The following is a 14,055-nucleotide window of genomic DNA, read 5'->3' as shown; positions in this document are numbered from 1 at the left end:
CGCCATTTCCAGCTCCGCCCCCGGAGGGGCCGCCGTTTCCAGCTCCGCCCCCGGAGGGATTCTGACTACAATCCTGTCCCCGGAGGGGTCCCTGGCCACGGTTCCAGTTCAGCCCCTGGAGGGGTCTCCGGTTCCAGTTCAGCCCCTGGAGGAATCCTGCCATTGCCAGTTCCCAGTCCGGCCACCGGCCCGACCCCTGGAGGGGTCCCGCCATCGCCTGTTCCCAGCACAGCCTTCCTGTTGGGCCCGCTGCTGGTTCCCAACTCGGCCCTACAGAGAGTTCCCATCGGGCCTGCTGCCGGTTCCCAGCCCGGCCTCCAGAGAGTTCCCGTCGGGCCTGTTGCCGATTCCTAGCCCGGCCTCCAGAAGGCATCAACCGATTCAACTGCTGGTTCCCAGTCCTACCGCCGGAGGACCTCCGTCGGCCTGGCTGTCGGTTCCCGGTCCAGCCCCAGCCTGTCCAGCACTCGGGCCGTCTTCCAGAGCGGTCCCCTCAGCCTGTCCGGATCCAGCCTGACCAGCTCCGGCCTGTCCAGCCCTGGATCGTCCTCCAACGTTGTCCCTCCCACCCACCTGGACCCAGCCTGCCCGTCCCTCGGACCGCCCCGGTAGCGATTTCCCCTGTCAGATCCCTGCCGGTCCTGAGGTCACCTGCCGGTACCCGACCAGTCCAGTGTGCGCCAGGAGGCGCACCTTGAGGGGGTGGGTATTGTCATGCTCCTCCTGCTCCACTGCAATGACTCAATCAGCCAAACGATTAACAGCTGTGCGGAGAGCACAGCTGGCAGGAATGAACAATCACTGCAGCATTTAAGCCGGCCTCTCTGCACAGCTCACTGCTGGTTCATTGCTCCATGTTTCATCTGCCTAGACCACGACGCACTCCGCCAAACCCTGCACATCGTTCCCCGTTTCCTGCATGCCGTTTTACTGGACTCTATTTCCCCTTTGGACTGTTACCTGTTTCCCTGCCCTCGCCACGTCTCTCCCTCGGCTCAGCCTGTTTAGTCCATCTTGCCGCCCGTCAGATTCTGGACAATTCTCTGGACCTCCTGTGAGTCTTCTCTCCCCGTATTTTAGTTTAGTTTGTTTATTAGTTTATTTCGGCCTTCGGGTCCGCCCTTGGTTAGTTTAGTTTATGTTCTCATTCCCTTGTTTCCCTCCTGTTGCAGCTATTAAGAGTTTTTTCCGTTAATTTATTCTTGTTGGCATTAAATCATTATTAATTTCACCCACCTGTCCGTGCCTGCTGCTTGGGTTCACACCTCTGATTTGTGACAGTATATCTCTGCTGAAGAATCTCTTTAGCTTTGTAGAAGTGTTATTTCCTACTCCCAACATTCTTATTAGCTCTCTGAAAAGCTAAAATGATTTGTGAACAACTTTTGTGTTTGTTTTTGATCAAGTCTAAACTATAAGGGGAAAATACTCAGAAAAAGTCTTGTGTCTTTTCAGAGAAAATCTTTGTCGTAGGAAGCTTCATGAATATGGGCCTTGGTGGTGTAACAGGAAGAAGCACAAATGATAAGTATGCAGCAGATAATTTTCTGTTGCGCTTTGGTCAATTTTAATCTAGTGATCTAATTTCTTGGAAGATACAGTGGTTGTACTCTCTTACCTAATACGAGGACACAGACATTGAATGAAAATGTGAAACTTTCAAACTTGTAGAGGCATAGCAGCCAGGTTTTCTTCTTACTCTCAGCTTTCCTAACCCTCTCCTCTTCCTTGGTGGATTTTACTCACATCAAATTGGATAAAAAAAAAAGAGAACCACCTATCGTCTTTGGTGTGCATCTGTTTGAGAGAGCTGATCGAAACATTGACTTGAACTCTGTGACAGAGTAGGTGAACCACTGAAACCAGAGCATCATTTGAAGATCAGTGTTCTCACTGTCAGTTATGAAACAGTGCCCTAGTTATTTTTTTTTTTCCATTACTGGGAAGCTAACAGTCAACCAATACCACTCATTTCTCTGTGTAGTGATTCGACAAAAGTCTACAATAGGTTTGAAATTCATAAAAATATTATGGACTGAAGATTCTGGCTTTAAGCAAACTTCTCCTGATGATATGTACATCCACAAATACACTTACAAGGCATTCAGGCAGACTTTGGCAGACACTTTGCATGCTTGCTAAAGACAAAACAACTCCTACTAACATGCCACTGATTTCATATTTGCATTGTTTTTGCAATAAGCTGCTGCTAATTTGACTAATACTCCTTAGATCAGCTGTGGAGAGTGGGGAATACTGTAGATGCCTTGTAGTTGTAGTTTTAGAGGTTGTATTGGGCCCTTGCACTGCAACCAAAAATAATGTACACATCAGCTGTGTGAATATCATGCAGGAAAATGATTTTTTTAATTAAAAATTAAAACACAATATTTGACAACAAAGTTTATCTTTGCATTTTTCATCAGGAGCAAGCACAGAAATACCTCTGCAGTACAAGAGATGTCTGCTATGCTGTGCTATGTTTAGCAACGTTTTTGCTTAAGAATTTGTTTGATCCACTGCAGGTATCTTGAAGTGTCTGTGTAGACATTGGGTACATTTGGGTAGTCACAGTTGTTCTTCATGTTGAACGACACAACGCCAACAGCCATCCCACCACACACTAAAGGACCACCAGAGTCACCCTGTGAGGAGGAAGAAATTCCCTTTGTTTATCTGTTATTTCAAGATTAGAAATCAGATGGTACTTTCTGTGACATGACACAAGACATACCTTACAGAATCCTTTGTTTGTTCCGCTTCCACCCGCACAGGTGACATTGTTTGGAAGCTCAAATCTAATTTGCTTCCATTTTCTTCTACATTCCTCCAGTTTGACAATAGGCACCTCCACCATTTGCAGCTTATCAACACTTTTACCACCAGTTTTTGTGAAGCCCCATCCAGCCACGCGACACTTTGCTTTGTCTTTCAGTTTAATTTCAGCCTTCGGCAGCTGAATCGGCTGTACTCTGTTGTCCAGTCGCGCTTTTTTAGACAGCTGTGGATGAAAAAAAAATCATGAAAATTCGAAACTAGCCAATACCAAATCTTGTATTAGACCTTAAGTTTAAAAAGAGCTGCTTGAATATAGAACTGTGCTAAAAGTGGATGTCTGCTCTTTATGCGTGAACGTTTCACTAAATATAATCATACCTGATATCATCTGGGTTAAAAAAAAAGTATACTTACTTTGAGAAGCATGATGTCATCACCAAACTTAGCATCCTTATACTGTGGGTACTTGCATCTGCTTATGCTGTATCTCATTGTGGCATTGTTAATCTTCTTGAGATTGTGGGTGCCAAGAACAACACTTGTAGGCTTCCTGAATTAGTCACCATTAGGAAGTTGTCAGTAACTGTTGTCTGACAAAAGAATTGCTATTCTGAAAAGTTAAAAAAAAAAAAAAAAAATTCAGTTTAAACTCACCCTTTGTCACAGTGGGCAGCAGTGACCACAAAGTCTTCACTGATAAGAAATCCTCCACAAACATGTCCTTGATTGTTCTGCACTGAAGCCATATACAGCATTAAGTCATCTGGGACCTTTTTGCCATTTATTATTTCACCCCCATGTGCTGCAGGGAAACATAAGGAGAAAAAGATGAGTTAATGTTTAATTTTTGTACCAGACAGTCATAACTGTATTTTGGGAACTTACCATTTTGTCCAAGGCTTGTCAAAGCATAGAAAAGCGTAACGACGTGCAAAGCTTGCATCATTTTGGCTGTCGTCTCTGGAGAGTCAAGACGACCCCTTTATATACAGCCTGTGGTTTTAGCTTACTTCACTGTTTATTGTCTTGCAGTGCTGAGTGCATGTGGTCAGTGAAGAGATGAAGCATTTCATAGCCGTATGGTTATTGTTACAGTAAATGCAAAGTCTGTGCTTCTGCTGCCTGGCAGCAGATCACATAACACAGCCGGTTGGATTAATAAATTTAGCCTGTTTCCTTTGTGCATATTTTTCCCTGATTGTTTCTTTAAAATTATTTAAATCGATGAACAAAACTTTCTCATGACTCAGCATTTTAGTTGCGGTCTTTTGATCACTTTGTGGCATTTTGTTTGTGCGACTTTCCACCAGAACCTTTGAAAACTTGATGAGTAACATAAGCCTCAGATTCAGACATCCGGTTTGAGTGTCGGTATTCTCATAGTTACAGATATGAGACTAATGTGTTAGTCATTTAATCATTTACTGAGAGCTAACACTCTGAAGGATCATCATGACTCAGTCTTTCATTTCTCCTAATCAGAGTGAAACATGTGATGTGTTTCTTGAAATGTGTAATCTCATTTACTGGATATACCGAAGGCTACTGCGAAGGAATATCTGTCTCTTCAGTTGTTTTTTAAACGGGTAAAGAATGTGTCAAGAGGAGGCTAGAAATGTACGAATTACAATTAATAATTTCCACATAACAAGAGCATACAAGAAGGGAAATGAAAGCACGCAGACAAGGGTAAATATTTAAAACTAAAGAATCACTTCATCCTTGAATCCAGGCAGTGGTGTGCGCAGACATTTTGGAGGGCAGGTGCTCAGTGGGAAAAAAAAGGGCACCTTGTACAGCATGTAGAACCACTGGCTGTCTTAATATAACGGTGTGAGATTTGGGGAAAAAAAAAAAAAATCAAGAACACATATTCTGTAACGGCATCTTAATAGTAACACATAAAGGTCAATAAAAGTCAGAGTTTTGATAATAGCCTATTAAGGTAAATACACAATTACTGCAAGTGTTGTAACGTAGAAGCAACTCATGGTTAGTACAAAATAATATAGTTTGCTAATACAGACTATTGCCTGATTTAGTTCCATCAAATCACTTTGTGTTGACAAAATAAATCAGGAACAGCTTTTACGATATCTCAATTAAATTAGAGGAAAAGGCCCTAAACAGTTAACATGACTCTGATGTTGACTCTGACCTTTCTTCTTCACGATCATGATCTGTCTCCTCATCCTCCTTGTTTTTTTTAATCCCGGAGAGCAGAGAGCTGCTTCTCTGGGCGACCTGCTGTAGCTCCCTTTCTTGTCTCTCTTGATCCTTTCCCTTCTGGGCATTCTGCAATTGGCAAATTAAAAGAGATCAACGATATCAAGAATGATTCCTGACATTAGGACACAACTAGGCAGAAAGCTACTTTTTGTTTTTGTCATTCAGCAAAAAAGTCACAGCAAGTGTTGCCTCTACCTAATGTAGGCTAGTAATAAACCTAGACAAACTAAATATTCACTTATAGTATGCTGATCATATGCTGTACCAGTCCATCAAATAACATTGGTTGTGTGGTCATCGTCATCACGTTATGTCGATGAATTGATTATTATTATGGGTAGCGTCGAGCTGGATAAGCAGGCTAATTTAGGCACGGTTGTTTAGCGCTGCATGAGACAGGCTACTTCACAACAGAGACAAATAAATGCACCGTGTGGCAGCTGAGGCTTATGAACAATACACCTGATTCATTGACGTGTTCCGTGGTTAGTGGCTGCAGTCAGGGTGGAGATGCCTGTTGACTGTGCAACTGCTGCCATGCGCGTGTCCGCTCCTCGTGTTTAGTGTTGTTCATGTTGTGTGTGTGTGTTTAATGTTTAAATTTTAAAAAAAAAGTTGAGACCCAGCGAGCACCTGCTTGTTACTGAGGGCAAGGGGCAGGCGCTCTAGCACTGTGACACTTGACCCAAATTTGAAAAATTTCCATCCGTGTATTCAAGTGATACGATTGCTTTCACCAAAACAGGAAAAGCACAACATCAGATAATTCCAGATAAGTGTTCTTGTTAAAATATCACATGGCCTTATCTTTCTTGCTCGTATTAACTACTGATATTTTTACATAGTTACATAATTTTGTTGAGAGTGTGAGGTGTGCTTTTAAGGTCAGGATCTTTGGAAAGCTGCACGGAGTCTCTGAGACCAAACATGCTACTGAACGAGCTGTACATCTGTTCCAAGATGAAGTGGACTGCTTGTAAAACAGAATGTCTCTTTTTCTATGTATACACATGCCAAAGACAAAAGATGCAGCATGGGTGTGGAGGATTTTTTCAAGGCAGTTTTGACGGTGCTACAGCTGAAGAACAAAAACAAAATTACCAGGAATATATGGCATAACTTTGCTGCTGAGTCATTGCTAAAGTAATGCGATCACATTTTTAATTAATAATCGAGTACCGTATTCACATAACTTGCTCAACAGTTGCTTCTGTCACATTCAAGTTCTTCATATACACATTACATTTCATAGTCCATAGTGGTAAAGTTATTGTCATGCAATGAACACGTGCTGATTTACATTAGTTAACTGTCCCCCGTCCATTATTAATTGAGTGTTGTATTCATTTTGCATCTGTGACACTTTTGATTCTATTGATTTTGTTTGTTTTGGAGCATGTTGGTTCTCTTTTCTCTCACTCTTCGTGCATATTAATATGAAGCCACATTAGACATAGACATGCTAAACATCTATAACACAATGTTCGTTTGCAGGGATCTATGTGACACACTTCATATCTTTATGTGACTTGTATGACAGTCTTGATGGACCACAACCACACAGCTGCAGATTTCAGTGCTTATGTTCCCACCGTCACAAAGACAGAGTAATAAAAAGCATTGTTACACAGTCTTTTGACGTTGTAGCTGGCTGCTGTAGATTTTATGCAGATGTTTACCATGAACGGTCTTTAGATTTATATTTTACCCAGTACCACCTTTTAGATGAAGGAGAAAACCAAGATTTCAATGTCTAAAGCAGTGGCAGAAGATAAAATAAAGATATCGTGATCAGAAACTATAAGCCGAGTAAGGCTTTAAAATGAAAACTGCAAGTATTGCATTGCATATATATACACCTTTTTTCCATTTATGATTTCGCTCCAAAATGTTGAAAGGGAAAAAAATTATAAGACATACTGTGTCATATGTGCAGTGCAGGAATCGTAACAAGTTGTGAAGAGCATGCATCATAACCGCAGCAACTTCTGCAACCTTTATTGTCTTCTGTTGATGTGGTCAGTAACGATATTACCACAAGAACACATAACAAAGGCTTGCTGAAGCATGCAAAGAAGAACAAATCGAAGACAACAGTTTTTCCAATAGTTTATTTTTTGTAACTCACTCTAACAATCAGTTGAGAATTACTTGCTGTCAGCTTCTACGAGCATTGCAGTGAAAGGAAATAATGTACAAAACTGAATATGACTTGCTTGCTTCCTTAAAAATGACTTGGTTACGTGGCAAGGCTTCAACATTTACATGAGAAAATGCTAAATTCTCCGCATGCGTTCACGAATCTCAACAGTTCAGTGAAACGCAAACCTTTGTGTTGGGCCTGGTAGTTTTTGTTATGGCTGTTTACCCATACAGCTTTCTTTCTTTCTTTTTGCTTATATCTCAGTAGAAAAGTAATTGCAATGACAGGGGTAAGAGGAGAGAGGCATTAACTCATTGTCCTCGCTACTTTTTAGTTATTTAGTTTAATTCCCCGTTTGTTTTCATTTTGCATCTGTGACACTTTCATTCTTTTTATGTATTACGTTTGGACCATGCTCATTCTCTTATTCTCATCCTTTTTATGCACATGCAGCTACATTTAATGAAGTAACGAACCACAAAGATAAGATTCCCATTGATTATATGAGCATTAATGTTCCTACCGTCACACGGCAAAAGCTGTAGCCCATGCCTTTTTTGAAAATGATTTTTCTTCTGGTGCCAGAATTGTGATTTTTAAGTGAAGTGTCATAAAAGCTTCTCTTCTTTTCTGTGGAGGCTTGTAAGGTTCACAATCTCTGTGTCTCAAGCAGCAATAAGAGAGCAGTAACATGGTCAGCAGTGATAACTATTTTCAGAGAACACTTGCATTTTTTGGTGACAGATTTCACACAAGGAAATAATGATTTGGCTCAGCAAGCAGTTAATAAGACAAAGCAATACATTCACAATACATTTCAAAAACATTTTGTTGCACTTAGCACTGCTTTTTCTTGAGGATTTTTTTGAACCAGGGAAGGAATTTTGATATGTCTGTATAGATGTTGGGCACATTTGGGTAGTCACAATTGTTGTTGCTGTTAAAGGAGACAATACCGACTGCCATCTTCCCATTGCACACCAGAGGGCCACCAGAATCACCCTGTGTATGAGGAGGATACATTTTAATAATTTATATATATATATATATATATATATATATATAGGCTGTATATACAATGTTCTCTGTGAATAAGTAGGAAAATACCTGACAGAATCCTTTGTTTGTGCCATATCCGCCTGCACAGACAACATTAGCAGGAAGTTTATCATTCCACATCGTCTGACACGTTTTCGGGTTAATGACGGGGATGTCAACCACTTGCAGCTCGTCGACACTGGAACCATTAGTCTTTGTGGCCCCCCATCCAGCTACACTGCACATTTGTTTCTCTTTGAGGGTGATGGGATTACTCGGAATTTTAATTGGCTTAATTGGTCCTTTTTTGCCCAGGCAAGCTTTCCTAGACAACTGGAGATAGAGAATGGGGAAAAATAAGCAAAAAAGAAATGTACTGTTTTCCCATAAGTCCTCCAGTGTTGTGATAACTCCGTATATATTGATCTGGATGTCTAAATATATCAAACTACTGCTATAAAGATGCAGTGCACAGACATGCAGGTATGAGAGTGGAGGAAAAGTAATTAATAATTTGTCAGGTATTACCCTAAAACATGGAAATGTATGCTACTCGATGCTGATAACTTATTATGTGACATGTTGTGCTCTAACATCTGAGAGGTTATGATGTAGAGATCTGCCATTTCAAATAAGCCCTCAAAGAAAACTGTGAGTGACAAGATGGTGGTTGTGTAATACATGTCTCAGGCGTTTGACCAAGATTTGACATGTGACTTGCCTTGAATAATGTTTTTTAATGTGCAATGTGTGTTATTTTTACAGTTCACAAGCAAAACTCTACCCACCTGTTTGTTGTTATGATTAATAAGACATTATATACACTACCACACCTTCTCATTTAGTGGCTTTTATTTAATTATTTTATACATTGTAGATAACTACTGAAGACATCAAAACTATAATAGAATACATATGGAATTATGTTGTCAACATGATAAACTTCAGTATTAATCTACAGTGTAGACAATAATACAAATAAATAAAAAGCATTGAATGTGAAGGTGTGTCCAAACTTTTGACTGGTAGTGTATAATACAAACCAAACCACATGCATGTTCTAGTTTGGGGTTTTTTGGGAGGGGAGTGAAATTACAACCAACTTACAAATGTACTTTAACACTTTATATGTAAAGAATTTTCAGTTATATTTTTAAATTGCATGTTAAAGTTACTCAAAAGTTACATGGTTTTAATGTGATTTTATATATATATATATGTGTGTGTGTGTGTGTGTGTGTGTGTGTGTTAAATTCATTTATCTCTGTAATTTCATTGATATTTTCATTATTTTTGGAAATATGCAAACATATTTTTACAAATTACAGGTTTTTTCTTTTAAAAATTTGTTAGGCCGAATCATCAGTCAGTGGTCGTGCCCCTGAATCTGTTAATCCTGTGTTTTTACTAGTTTAACTTCCATAGAAATGGCACATTTATTGGTGGAACCCGACTGAACGAGTTGTAAAAAGAAGTGTGTGAGACTAAATGGATCTACTTACTTTAAGGAGCATGATGTCATTCCCAGATATAACAGTGTCATAATCTGGGTGTTTGCACTTCTTTTTGATGTATCTCATAGTGCCATCATTCACATTCTTGAGACTGTGGGTGCCCAGAACAACGCTTGTAGGATTCCTGCATGAATGATGATTCACAAATTTACAAGTTATTTAGGTGTTTGGGTTTTTTTAGAGGAATTGAAGATTTCTTGAAGAATAAAGGTCACTCACTGGCTGTCACAGTGTGCAGCAGTCATTACAAAGTCTTTGCTAACAAGGAAACCTCCACATACATGGCCTTTGCTGTTTTGCACTGATGCCATATATGCCATGGACTTTTTCTTGGCATCTGTACCTTTTATGATTTTACTTCCAAGTGCTGAAAACAAATGAAGATTTGAAGTTTAAACAATAATTCACACATGTGCATTAGAAGAAACAGATTAACGGATTATCTTACCATTTTGTCCGAGATATAGAAGAACGTGAAAGAGCAGAACCTTGTGTAGGACATGCATTGTGCTGTGACGACAAGCAAACTGTTCCCTTTTGGGGGGATAGTCGACCACTTTAAAAAGCACTTTGCAGTCTGTTTGTGGTTTTTTCTCACTTCACCTACACTTCCCCTCTGACTCTTCTTTAACTTTTACTCCACATTCATACTCATTGTACACTTGGTCTTTATGACTCTTTCTGTAGATTTATTTTGTTTTTATGAACCTTCTTATCTTATTAATATATACTGCAAAGTCAGCTTTTGTTGGAGACATTTTAGAACTAATAGCAGAGCATAACTGTTCTTTTTTTTGTTTGTTTCTGGCAATGTGGTTTCTCGTGAAACATCCCACCATGATGCTGTCCCAAAGTGTGAGAAAACAGGATGAGACACTGAAACCACAGTTTTCACACTTTGAAGTTACATCACTGCTCAGTATGATAATACCTACTTGTTTGATCAGAGTGCAACATGCCTACAAGCAAAGTGTGTTCTAAAAATGAAGTGAATTAATTTCATTAAATGTTGACTTAACACATGCACATAAAGACATATGCACACATGCAGAAACATTCCCACTTTACCTTACACAATATTAAATCCTCTTTTCTCTCATGTATTATTAAAATACCGCCCTGATCCTCACAAGTCTCACTACACTGTGCTTCCTCTTTGCATATCTACACCCCCTGTCAAAGGTTTTGAGACACTTTCTCATTCAAATAAATTAGAACCTGTCTCAAAATGTTTGACAGGGAGTGTACATCTGGATACCATCAAATGTAATGTTGTCTTTATGTACAGCTCTGTGGTCAGTACTTGATGGTGTCCAGCAGGGAGGGCCAGAGTTCACTGAAAGACTTTTAAAGTTGCTCTGCTGTTTCACCATTAGAGGGAGCCACATGTTCATCAGTGTAAAGCCACAAATTGAGCTGTTTCACAAGACCTCTTGTTGCAAACGAGGTAGTTGGTCTAAATATGAACAACATAAGGTCGATATTGTGCTGCAAAGGAATATATGCTTATGAAGCACCATTAAGTGAACTATATCTCAGTTAAAAATTAGACTCTCGAATGTCATTATTCAAACATTACGAGTAAACATGAAACAAAATAGAATAGAATAGATTTTATTGCCATTCACGCAGGTACACTACAGTAAAGGTACAATGGAATTCTTTGAGCATTTCTTAAATTCAGCTTTGTAAAAAATAGAAAGGTGAAGAACAAAAATAAAAGCAGCAGCAAAAGAGAAGCTATATACAACTGCACATTATCAGAATAAAAGAAATAGACATTATCAGAAGCACATGAAACATCTGAAAACAATAAATATCCAGAGTAGTCGTTGCTACTATTACTGCCTAATGAGTCAATCTTTCATTGCAGCAGTCTGTATTAGCATTATTATATGGTGTAATTATATAATATTGTTTTAAAAAATGCCAACAACTGGAAGAAACTTGTCCACAAGGTTGCAGGAGTAGAGCTGGGCTGAGGCTGAGAAAACGCTGGCTGAGATGGGAGACTATTATTTATAAATATCAGTAGAGTTAGGGTTCATATTTCTCTGTTCTCCATGTTTTGCCTGTTTTATTCTGACTTTATGGTTAGTACAGCCATCCTATAATAATTCACACCTTGAAAATCTTTATAGATTGCTTGACAGAAATGACGATATGAAATGATGAGTCATGGCACTGTAGAAAGGGAAACATAGAGTTATTATACATGAAAAATGTTTTGTGCCCGCATAATATGTCTTCAAAATAAAAACAAAAAGTCTGATATTGTTGTGTTGTGATGCATGGATGAGGTTCATATAATTTACAAGGATGACAATAGAGGAACAGGTTGTCATTAAGCCACAACTTTGGCTTCCAGCTGAACCTCATAGTTTCTCCAGACTCTGCTGCTATTACTAGAATGCTTTATCTAGCATGGAACTAAACAAACGGAATTAAGCCTTGTGCGTGGCTTGTTTACTTTTAATCCATAGTTGCTGCCAGAACTTGCAGACTGAGTTGCGTGTAGCATCCTTAAGTTTTCCAGATGGTGTCAAGTTCTCTCTCCTACAACATGATGACAGACCTCGAGAGTGGAAAGTGACACTAACAAATCATGCCTATTGTCTGTTACAACCTGCGGGTTTTAATCCAATATAAACCTTCTCAACTGGTTTCTTTCAAACTAACTTGCGGTAAAAAGCCAGCAGATTTTGACATAGTGCATGAAAGTTCAGGAAGAACATGCACCTGTTAATCTTTGAAGTGAAAAGACTGCAGTGTTGAAGAAATATCAGTATGCATGCATTGACAAAACACAGAGTCTGTCTGGTTTCACTGGCATGAAGAATTACTTCACACACAGCGGGGTTGAGGGGCAGGGTGGATAGGCTTTGGCACGGCTCAAACTTTGCATGAAGCGGCACCGACTTTGGTCTTTTCCAGTCACTAACAGCCAAAGACAACCTCATGATGTTGACTGGGACGTTGGCCAACATGTAGCTGGCCCACCTCAGCTGACTAAAGTATATAGAAGGAGCAACTTAAGGCTGCTGACACCTTTTCAGCAATCCTCTTCATATAATCTCATCACCATTTTATTTGTTACATACACTCCTCTGTTTTGACAGTTTACCTCTCACAGGAGTGGCACCACCTTTGCACTTTCTAATCTACCCAGCACTACTAAACAGTGGTCACAGGATTTTGCCCAACTAGTCTGATCAGTATTTGGTGTATATCTCTACAGGACATGCACAAATCCAGTTTCTATCCTGTCTTAGAGGTGCACAGGAGCAACTTCATCAGGGAAAAATTGCTGGATCATAGAGTAGGTGCATATACCTGAGGAGATGTAGTGACATCAGGGCGGTGGAGCACACCCAAGGCTTTGGTACCGCTTTATCCAGTGCAAAATGGAAGTGAACAGATGGCTCTTGTCACATTCTTCTTGGCTGGTTTTCATTTCCAAGCTGCCGTTAATTCAGCTGTTTATTCTTGGGACTGTAGTCAGCGGTGGTATTGTGCCTGATTGGACTATGTTGAAATGCATTTCTGGTATTCCTCCAACCTCATATTATATTTGTAAGTGGTGAAGACATTCAAAAGACCCCTCAATATAATGCATTCCATAGGGAGGTAAACAAAATCATTGGGATAGCAAGATATGTTGAGCTTGAATCCAGTTTGGATGTCACAAAGGTGATTCTCTGTAAACCTGGCTAGGTCTAAACCAAAGAGAGCCTGATTGAAACCTGCCTAGATCCCTCTAGTAACTTATATTGGAAGAAGTTTGGTTCAGAATTATGGATTCTCTGTGAGCGGTATAGTTTCCCAACTTAGGGAATATTCTGTATCTAAAAACAGTTTAGCTGTACTTTGCTAATACTGCTGAACATGGTAGCCACAGTAGTATGAAACGATTGTGCTGCCTTGCTCCAGGAGCTCATTTGTCGGTAAGCTAGTAAACCAGAAAATGAATAAATATGTTTGATTCTGATTTGCGGCCTAATCTGTTTCACACTGCTGGTACTGTAGCTAAATTATGACAGAGAATATTCAATCAGTAACATCATTTCACTTTGATTTGACTAAAAGTGAAAGTATTGTCCTGAGATTTGGATACAGACCACAACAAAGAGCGATCGCCAGGTAATGTGGAGGTTTTTGTTCACTTCTCATCTCTAGTATGTTGTGGGACACTCATTGAGACTATCCGAGCCGGTCAGTGTGGGGAAAAAAGCACGTTAGGGCGGACTTTGACGCGGGGGGGGGCGGGGGGCGGCAAGTTGCCCCATACTTTTCGCTAGCTGAGCTGCTAGCTGAGCTGCTAAGCTGCCTGCCTGGCTAAATACTGGAGCTATG

The 14,055-nt window shown here is 40.0% G+C and overlaps 2 protein-coding genes across 2 annotated transcripts; both read right to left on the bottom strand.

Annotated features, from left to right (window-relative positions):
- Positions 1 to 2,483: 2,483 nt before the first annotated feature.
- LOC110949548 (mast cell protease 1A-like) lies at positions 2,484 to 3,596 on the bottom strand (the record flags this gene model as incomplete). The annotated part of the gene is made up of 4 exons (XM_022191672.2): positions 2,484 to 2,645; positions 2,735 to 3,001; positions 3,193 to 3,328; positions 3,433 to 3,596. Coding segments are annotated over 4 exons (729 nt in total), but the record flags the coding sequence as incomplete, so codon positions are not given.
- Positions 3,597 to 7,103: 3,507 nt separating this feature from the next.
- LOC110949526 (duodenase-1-like) lies at positions 7,104 to 11,070 on the bottom strand. The gene is made up of 5 exons (XM_022191640.2): positions 10,151 to 11,070; positions 9,922 to 10,069; positions 9,691 to 9,826; positions 8,258 to 8,521; positions 7,104 to 8,152 (listed from the first exon to the last, which is right to left on the bottom strand). Exons 1-5 carry the CDS (start codon positions 10,206 to 10,208, stop codon positions 7,988 to 7,990), a joined length of 771 nt encoding a protein of 256 aa, XP_022047332.2. The 5' UTR covers positions 10,209 to 11,070; the 3' UTR covers positions 7,104 to 7,987.
- Positions 11,071 to 14,055: the final 2,985 nt, after the last annotated feature.

The sequence above is a fragment of the Acanthochromis polyacanthus genome, chromosome 4 (genome assembly GCF_021347895.1).
Source record: "Acanthochromis polyacanthus isolate Apoly-LR-REF ecotype Palm Island chromosome 4, KAUST_Apoly_ChrSc, whole genome shotgun sequence".
Lineage (NCBI taxonomy): Eukaryota > Metazoa > Chordata > Actinopteri > Pomacentridae > Acanthochromis > Acanthochromis polyacanthus.
This window is presented reverse-complemented; position numbering and strand designations above follow the sequence as displayed.